This window comes from Rhinolophus ferrumequinum, chromosome 23 (assembly GCF_004115265.2).
Source record: "Rhinolophus ferrumequinum isolate MPI-CBG mRhiFer1 chromosome 23, mRhiFer1_v1.p, whole genome shotgun sequence".
Lineage (NCBI taxonomy): Eukaryota > Metazoa > Chordata > Mammalia > Chiroptera > Rhinolophidae > Rhinolophus > Rhinolophus ferrumequinum.
This window is the reverse complement of record NC_046306.1, coordinates 6,957,600-6,967,436: the sequence shown is the minus strand read 5'-3', so window position 1 is coordinate 6,967,436 and position 9,837 is coordinate 6,957,600. Positions and strand designations below refer to the sequence as shown.

General features: G+C 40.2%; 1 protein-coding gene across 6 annotated transcripts in view; it reads right to left on the bottom strand.

Moving 5' to 3' along the window:
- Window positions 1–5,763: 5,763 nt before the first annotated feature.
- The window catches only part of ZNF217 (zinc finger protein 217), a 46,816-nt gene continuing 42,742 nt past the window's right edge, over window positions 5,764–9,837 (bottom strand). For all 6 annotated transcript variants that reach the window (XM_033094800.1, XM_033094799.1, XM_033094802.1 and 3 more), the window contains 2 exons: window positions 9,570–9,701; window positions 5,764–7,935 (listed from right to left, as the gene is read on the bottom strand). In XM_033094800.1, the coding sequence (XP_032950691.1) occupies window positions 9,592–9,701 (110 nt within the window). In that variant the 3' untranslated portion in view covers window positions 5,764–7,935; window positions 9,570–9,591. The remainder of the gene's footprint in view (window positions 7,936–9,569; window positions 9,702–9,837) is intronic.

Here is a 9,837-nt window from a genome sequence, read left to right as displayed (position 1 = left end):
ACCCTCCTGCCCTAGCTGCAGCCTGAGATACCCTTCCCCCAGGACTCGATTTCCTTTCCTGTAAGGACCCAGCCCTCCCTTCCAGGATAACGGATTCGAACCTGGACCTTTTTGCCCTACACCTTTCCTGCGAGCCAGAAGGCACAGGCCCGTCCGTCCTGCCCCTGGCTCACTCTCAGAAGCCAACATTGGAGGGCAACATGGAGAAGACAATAGCGACCAGAGTTTCTTTCTTTTTGAAAAGAAAGAATTAAACTGGGTTTGGGGCATTACTGGAAAGAAATACCAAAATAGATGTGGTGTCATTCTGCTTTACTGTTAGAATCACTAGTAAGTGCACAGACTAAACTACGTCATGAACGTGAAGGCTAGCTCATGGAATGTTGAACTATAAAAATGTTAAATATTTCAGTAAATTCCTATGAATAGTCTCATATTTCCTGCAGCATTGGAAATAGCAAAAATGTTCTATCTTTGAAAATTTGTCCCAAATAGATGATTATCAAAACTGATGGGAAAAGAAATTTGTTTACAACAGCGCCGCCTTGTGGCGCAGTTTATTTAATCCTCCTCAGGGTTCAAACGTCTCTGGGACTTCATTTCCTCTTCTGTAAAATAAATCTGCCACTTTACCATAATGCCCTATGCTGTCTCTGGCACATAGTAAATGCTCAATGCTTCCGTCGGGGGCGGGGGGCGAGCAGTTTTCAAAAGGCTATAGTATAATCTCCTCTCTGGTCATCACAACAAATAAATAGTAGCATGGGCAGAGAGAAATCAGAAGACACAGATTCTGAACTAGTAAAGGTAATTATCTTTAGGAGTGAAATTTCACCATCCACACTACAGTCTTACATGAGGCTCGCTTTTTTATAAAGACATATATGTTAGGTTGGTGCAAAAGTAATTGCGGTTTTTGCAATTATTTTTAACCTTTTAAATCGCAATACTTTTATATATATTATGCTTGTAATTTTTAAATTCGAGGGGTTTGTATTGGGGTAAAACACACATAACATAAAATTTACCATTGTAACCATTTTCAAGTGTCCAATTCTGTGGCATTCGGCACATTCATTGCTGTGCCACCATCACCACATCTCCAGCACCTTTTCCATCCTGCCAAACTGACACTGTCCCCACGAAACACTAACTCCCCTCCCCAGACTCCTGGTAACCTGCATTCTGCTCTCTGTCTCTATGGACTGGACTGGTCTAGGTACCTCATTTAAGTGGAAATCATACAATATTGGTCCTTTCGTGGGTTTTTTAATGGAGCAAATAGGAGCCAAATCTCTGTCTCCCGTGAAGTCCTCTGTCCTTAGACTATTCCAGAAGTTCTACGTGTGTGTTCCAGGGACCGCTGAAGGTCTCAAGACCCCTCCAGGGGGCCACCGGGTATAAAAGATCTAATCTTATGAAGTTATTTGACTGTCACACTGTCATTCTCTCGTGAGTGGAGTTTTCCAGAGGCCACACGATGTGTGATGTCACAAAAGACTGAGGCAGGACAGAGACCATCCGCCTTTTTTTATTACACTAGTGACAATTACAAAAAGGGTTAACAGTACCACTCTTCTTATCAAAAGATTTTGCTTTGAAAATTTTATTTACCATGAAACGTTATTTATACTAACATGCAGTGGGTGTATGGTTGTTCCTCGTGAATTAATGTTTTAATTCTGTTTTAAATTCTAATATGGTAGATGTCAATAGGCAAAACCCACATGAACAAAAACTGGATAATTTTTAAGAGTGTAAAGGGATTCTGAAGCCACAAGTTTTAAGAATGGCCATATTATGTTAACCTTTCCTATGATGAATGGTGCTTGGATTGGCATGAACCTCGGAAAGCTTTTTCTATATATATATATGTGACTTGAGAAGGTCTACTCTTCTCGGATGTGAGTAACACCCATTTCTAGGCACTACAGGCAGACCCCGGAGATACTGTGGGTTTGACACCACAATAAGTGTCGCAAAAAAGTAAGTCACAAATATTTTGGTTTCCCAGTGCACAGAAAAGTTACGTTTACACTATACTGTAGTGTATGAGGTGTGCAATAGAATGTCCAAAAAAATTGTACTATCTTAATTTAAAAATACTTCATCGCTAAAACATGCTAACCATCATCTGTGCCTGTTGGAAAAACGTCACCAATTGACTTGATCAGCGCAGGGATGCCACAATCCTTCCATTTGTAAAAAAAAAAAACAGAAAAAAAAAAAACACACACATAGTATTGGTGAAGTGCAATAAAATGAGGTATACCCGTCTCTCATCTTCTATAATCTGATCATCAAACCCTACCCTCCAGCCATCTCCACCTCTCACCCCCACCCACACACACCCAGAAACAAATACCAACCACTCAAATACTCCAGAGCAAAACTGTCTTAGGCCTGGCTACCTTTGATTCTTCTAAAATACCTGCCACACCCATGCACTGTCCCTTCTGTAAAACTCCTTTCATTTGCTATAATGATGTGTAAGGAATAACAAACTAACACGCATTGAGTGTGCACTCCACTCACTGCTGTGGAGAGATGGAAATGCTTACATGGACTAATTTAGTAAATAATCTCAAAGGAATGCAGTTATTCTGAGATAATTCTGGACCGCTTGTCATTATAAACCACGTATATTCATCCATCCATCCTAACAACAACTGGTAAGAGTGCCAAGCCCTGCACTAAGCCCAGGAGGAAACATAGATAAAATAAATTTCTGCCCTCAGGGGGCTCACCTTCAAGAGACTGACAAATAAATGCACACACTATAATGGCAGGCAGTGCTGAATGCTAGGAAGAAAATTAATGCCAAAAGCACAGATACTAAGGGCTGGAAAGGCTTTGGGGGCAGGTGACATGAGCCCCCAAATGTGCATTGTCCGAGTGTTACAAGGTTTGAAACAGCCCAGGGACCACTGCTGAAAGAGAAAGGCACCTAGAAGTTTCCAGAAGGAAAACCAAGTCCCCTGCAGCTGCCATAATAAACAAGAGGGATAGAGGAAGCCTTTAGGTCTCTTCTTAGAACTGGGCCTGACCACCCAGCCTGTGACTCTCCCCATTATTCTGTCTCCTGCCGGTTTTTCTCCTGTTGCAACGTGTCAGCTGGGTCTGGGGGCCAGTTCTCAGCCCATCGTCAGCAGTCCACAGAGAACGTAAGCTCCATGAGGACAGGAACTAGAACTGGGGCTCATGAAAGGCAGCACCTGGCACCTAGCACCTAGCACTAGCACTAAGCACTCAGCACTGAGTTCAATAACTATGTGCTGAATAAATAAAATCAGGCAGGTCACCTACTTTCACCTCTCCAAATGAGATTTTCTTTTTCTTTGAGTCATTTGATTTTCAGAAGAAAAGTGTGCTCTTTCATTCTTAAGGAAAAATGAAACAGCCCTAAAATCTGCCTGCACTGGGTATTGTATGCTCCTTTTATAGAAGGGGATATGAATTACCTGCATGTATACCTATCCTTTCAAAAAGAAACAATGGAAGGATATAAATCAAAAACTAATTCTTAAAAATGGTACTTTATATGAGGGAACAGGGTGAAAGGGATGAAAAGCTAAAGGGCTCTGAATATACCTGGTTTTATACTTTTGACTATGAAAGTATGTCTTACATAACAAAATTATATTAAAAAGGAAAAAAAAAACCAGCAGGGTCTAAAGATGGAAAGCACTGGATCTAACAGTATATGAAGTGGTCGCCATACCACCTGGATAAGTAACTGCAGACTCCCCTATAATACATGACTGTATTCCAGGGGCCAGTCAACACAGCCAGACTTGATAACGCTGGCCTCCCCCCCCAAAGTTCCTGATTCAGCAAGTCTGGGGTGAACCTGATAATGTGCATTTCCAACCATTTCCCAGTGGTGATGTCTTCGCTACCCTGGGACCACAAGTTAAGAACCACTGCTGTGAACAGAACTATATACAAAGAATTTTTGTTTGAAAGCTTCGCTTAGTAATCATGTGGTAAATAATAGTGACATGATTTGTTACATACGGTAGGATAAAGCAGGTAAGTCACTATGTGAATATCATCAGGAACCCAGGTTTTCAGAAATATGAAATATCAAATCAAAGAAGTAAAAACATTTTAAATCTGAATTCAAAACAGTCTAATTCATCCAGCTATTTTATATATATTTTGTATATGTAAATGTATGTATTTCTTTGTTCCCTTCATCAAAAAGGCCCAGCTGAAGGAACCCAGTTGTAACCATCACCTCTTACCCACAAGTCACCGTATCCCAATAACAGGAACCCAGGATCCTTGGAGAGAGACTGTGTTTCCCCCAAAAATAAGACCCAGCCGGACAATCAGCTCTAATGTATCTTTTGGAGCAAAAATTAATTAAGGTCCAGTCTTATTTTACTATAAGACCGGGTCTTATATAATAATAAAATATAATATATATAATAAATATAATCTATAATAAATATATAACAAACATAACAAATACCGGGTCTTATATTAATTTTTGCTCTAAAAGACACATTAGAGCTAATTGTCCAGCTGGGTCTTATTTTCAGGAAAACACGAGCAAACGCTCCAGGTCTGGGTCAAGAAATGCTCGAGATGAGCTGAGAAAATCTCGTCACGGCAAAAAGCCCAGACGCAGTCAGAATGTCATTTCAAACAGAGTTAGCTGAGAGCCCCCATTGGTCAGACAGGAAACTGATGCCTGCAATTGCTCGGAGCACATGGCATGAACCATGAGTTCATACCAAAAAATGGAAACGTTCGTTCACCAGTCGTATCTGGAACATGCTGGGCACCAACTCATTACTCCCAAAGCTGGTTCATCGAGGAAAATCAAGGTGTATCCCTTTTTATTTAAGCTGTATTTCAGGATAACGAAATAATAAGTGAGTTCCAACTAGTAAATACAGAAGGAAGAACTTTCTTTAAAAAAATCCCCTTCGTAACATTCCTGTTTACCAATGGCTGCTAAAATCCAGAAGAGAAAGGTTGATGGGGAACTTGACAGTGGCTGGTTCGTGTGACATCTGAACGCACTGTAAACCTAACCTCATCACAGGTGAGCAGGCCAAACATTGTACGTGCCCAGTCGTGATGCCATCAGAAGTTCACCGCCACCTCCTCCCCATAACTGAGCTCAAATCTACGTTAAACATCGAGATGTAATTTACCAGTTTACAGGACATACAGAGGTTGCAGAAACAGGTTAGATGAAACCACAGACATGCAAGAAACCCAAATAAGACTGTGAGAACTTCTATAGGACAAATGACCCAGTTTCTTCAATAAATAAAATGTCTCCCAAGTGTGTGTGGGGTGGGGGAGTCAGATTAAAACAGGCTTAAGAAACCTTAAGAAATCTGAAAATAAGGGGATCTTGTTTGGATCCTGATTGCAACTTACCAACCGTAAGAAGACGTTTTTGAGACAACAGGGAAATGCCGCCACGGAGGCTGGTTACGAGAAATCACTGTGCATTTAGCCAGGTGTGATCATGAAAAGCCCTTACCTGCCAGAGGTACACACTCAAGTATTTTAGGGATGAAATTAAACTATGTCTGAGATTTGCTTTAAAAATACTCGGGGGAGTCGCAAAAGGACGCAGAATGTTGCAGACGAGAATAAGGGTGGTCATTATACTCATCTCTCTACTGTCCTGTTATGTTTAAAACTACATTTATAAAAAGTTAAAACAAAATCAGAAACCAAGAACACAATAAAGAGCCAAACCCAAGAATGCAAAACACCAAATCTATATTTACATCCACATATAATAACATAACTTTAAGCTGAAATATATCATAAATAAAACAAGTAATGTCTACTGTTTGACAACATAAGTATCAACAATTAAAATAAATCAAACTGGAATGAAATAAATACATAAACAAAAATCCAACAGATTGTACCTCTATTACATGTACTGTTGTCTCAAAGAAAAAAAAAACATACAAAACCAGTAGTATTCCAATAGTTAATACTGATGGACAAAAAAACAAAACAAAAAACTTATTTTAGAGTACAAGGGCTATGGAAAAACTGGTCTTTTTATGCATTCAGAAATGTGGTAAGAAAGTAAAAATATGAAAGCCCCCCCCACCCCCAAATTTCAGCATAACGTGAACTGACTTGTTTTCAAATAGATTTGGTGATTTTTTTTTTTGATTTTTTTTTTTTTTTAAATACAGGTTTAAATCTCAGTCCTCTATTATCACATATCCCCTTTTAAGATTTACATTTATAGTCAGGAGCAAGCTTTCTGTAACACTCATTGCGTTAGGCAACGATCAAGTCTATCATCTTGCGAATGTGTTAATCTTCAAAAATACGCTATAAAAGTGCAAAACTATGAAAACAAAAATCTAGGTTATGTACATATGGCTCAGCTTGTGAACAGGAAAACAGGTTAATAGTGTACACTTTCCTGATACAAAGCACTTCATTGCAATGCCAGCAGACTGCCCTCAGATTCGCTCTCCCTGCCAGGCGGGAGTTAAGACTTATCTATCAAGTACGCTTCATGTTGCATAATGAAAACAAAACAACAGAAAAAAGAAAATATTAGGATTCTTTTAGGACTTTACCCTTGCTCTAGTGGAGAAGGGCAGGACAAGAAAAATTAACAGTGCAAATTTACTTTTGCAAGTTTTCTTAGTAAAATATTTTGTGGTTACTAAACGCAGGGACTGTTGAAGACACTCAGCGATTACAGCAAATTGAAGGAACAAAAGTTTAAAACGCCCACTAAACCCACTGGGGGCTCTCCTCTCTTTAAAACCCAAATTGCATGTGTACTGAGAAAATGCTTCAAAACAGCCCCAAATGAGAAGACAACTGAGGTCTAGACACAGAGTACCTCTTCCCCGATTCCCAGAAGGCTCAGCCAGCAGTTCCTTACTCAGAACCAATGTGTCTGCAAGTCACTTGAACATGTCCACGGTTAACTCAAATGCAGACACACCAAGACTCCAGATACAAACCTAAAATTGACCCCAAAACTTGCATTTTCCTTTAAAATTGCTTCCAACATATGCAACTCACATGTATCACTGAGTTTATTTTTTTTAATCTACTCATTTAGGCAAATGCCCAAACATTGAATTTTCCAACAAAAATGATTAATTTGATAGGAAACTAACTTAAGCAACTCCACATACAATTTGGTATGTTTACTGGCTAGCTGGCTGCTCTACTGAGGAAACGCTCCCCTGCAGACACACGCACTTAGAAATCCCATGAACGACCCCCCTCCCGCAGCAAAGGACGATGGCTCTGGACCCTTCCTCAGCTGACATGCTGAGATTTCCAACAAAAGGGGCACCTAATTCCGAATGGCTAACCCCAATATACGCAGCAAGTACAGAGGGTTACTACTTCCATTACGATTTTAAGACAAGAGACTGCGGACGATTTAACATGATACAAATCATTGCGAAATTTTTTTAAAAAAACATACATTTTAAATGAGAGCACAAAAAAGCAGAAACAGCTCAAAGTGATGAGCTACATCAGAGAAAAAGAGCACACATGGTATTTAAACGAGCAGGTTTACAACTTATATATTTACAGATTTTTACCTGAGGTGCAAGCATTATATACTTTCTCCCCACCCCACCCCCCAACCCAAATGATTTCTTTTCAGCAGCGCTCAAGTATGCAAAAAACCTCTATTTCTTATTTGGTCAATTCTAAAAAAAAATATTATTCAGGGACAAAATAGAGATTTGCAGTCTCTATTTGTGTATAACCCAACTGTTCCAAATCTAGTTTTTTATTGCTATTTGGTACAAAAGTTTCCAGAACAACTTTACAAAACTGTAGTGTTCTTGTATGTTGTATACACAGTACAATCACAGCTTATTTCAGTAGCTTTCACCGTTTGCTTTCTCAAAGGATGAACTTAACAATTTCACGGAGAGTACACACATCCATCAAGACCTGCGGAGGAAAAGGGTTATAAAGTGATTAAGATGTAGTGATGTAGTTTAATTTTAAGAAGTATAATAAATAAAACTAAAGAAATTTAGAAAGGCAGTGGATTCTATGTAAGCTTGAATTCTGCAATGAAAAGTATCAAGCAACTAAGTAAATAGATAATGTTGCAACTACCTGGATGGTAATAACCGTCATTTAATGAAGATGATTTTAACCCAGAATCAGAAAGGATATCAGTTACACTAAGTCTGGCAAAGCCACTGCCACCTACAAGAAACTCCCGAAAGTTTGTACCTTATGAAGGGACATGTATGGCATGGACCAGGAGTAGTTAACAAATGACGTAGAATAACCTCCCTCCATGAGGAGGATGCACAAAATGTTTATAACATTATTTGGCCAACATCTATCAAGTTCTCAGCAGTATTCCCGGCAATGGGCTAAGCATTGAATAAAGGAACCTCCTCCAAGCTCAGCTAGTGGTGGAAGCGGGACACACAGGTGAGACAGGCGGAAATGGGGATGAACAGCACATGCGCAGGGAAAACAATGGGGGGGCCCTAGCTCGCAGCAAACTTCTGCAGAAAAGGTACATGAGCTGGTCCTGAAGTATCAGAAAAGTTGTTTGACAAAGAGGTTGCAGAGAGGTGTTCCGGGCAGAGGGACATGCAGGCTGGGAAGCCCCCCAGTTGCAGAAAGAGGCTAGGGCTGGACAAACAGGACAGAGAGCATCTGCGATTACTGACTGCTTATAACGTATAGCACAACGATCTGCTACTAACGTCTGCTCCTGACAGTAACGTACTGCTACGGGAGTCCTACTGGAACTCTTACAGGCACATCACACCCTCTGCCCAAACCTGGGAGGAGCTAAACTAACATGCGTACAACTCTGAGAACACGAGATTCTTTCGGGGTTACTCTCCAGTTAGATCCATGCGCCACGTGAAGCAAAAAGTCAAAACAAACCCAGTACTTGCCCCTGTCCTAATCCCCTCCCCCGACAGACAAGGCTTGACAAAGGCTTTGAACAAGCTCTCAATGGATGACTGGGGCACAGGCTTGGGACCTGCAGACCTTGGACAAAAACCAAGCCGAGTGGGGCATTGGGCAGGTGACGTAACCCAAATGTCGGCCTCCTTATCTATGTAGTGTGTACTGGACATCCCCACCTGGGCTCAGAAAACCTTTTCTGAAAAAGGGCCAAACAGTAAGTATTTTCAGCGTCACAGGCCATGGGGTCCCTATCAAAACTACCCAACTCTGCAGTGGTAGCACAGAAGCAGCCATAGACAAAGGGTAACGAATGGACACGGCCAGCTGCCAATAAAACTTTACTGACAAAAACAAGCAGAAAACAAACAGTTTGCTCATGCCTGACCTACCCCTACCCCCACTGGAAGAAGGATTAAATGAGGCCATGTTCATAAACCATTCAATGCCTGGCACAAAATAAATGGTTGGTAACTTCCAGTTGCTATTTTACTGTCTCTATCCTGGGCACTCTAAGTTTTAAAACACCTTTAAAAAAAAAAAAATCAAAATGAAAATGAAAAGCAATTCTACTTTATATTATACTGGATAAACTAGATGGTTTCCTTTCAATTCAATAAAATCAATACATTACATATGCTCACCTGTCTTCCCCAAAATAGGAAATCAAGTTTTTTTGTCATTTGGTCGATAATGTGGATGCCCAATAAAATTCTCATAGTTTCTCTTTTGTAGCATGTTGCTAGATAAGTGTTGATACGACACAGGCCTTTTTCCTGATTGAAAACAAAAGTGTAAAAGGGCATTTAGAATTAAGTTCAAGCAGTTAGGTAAGCAGTGAGGAGGTTGTTAGAGGTCCATTTTCCAAATTCCTAACTTTGATAATGTAGTCAGAATATACCAGTCACACAC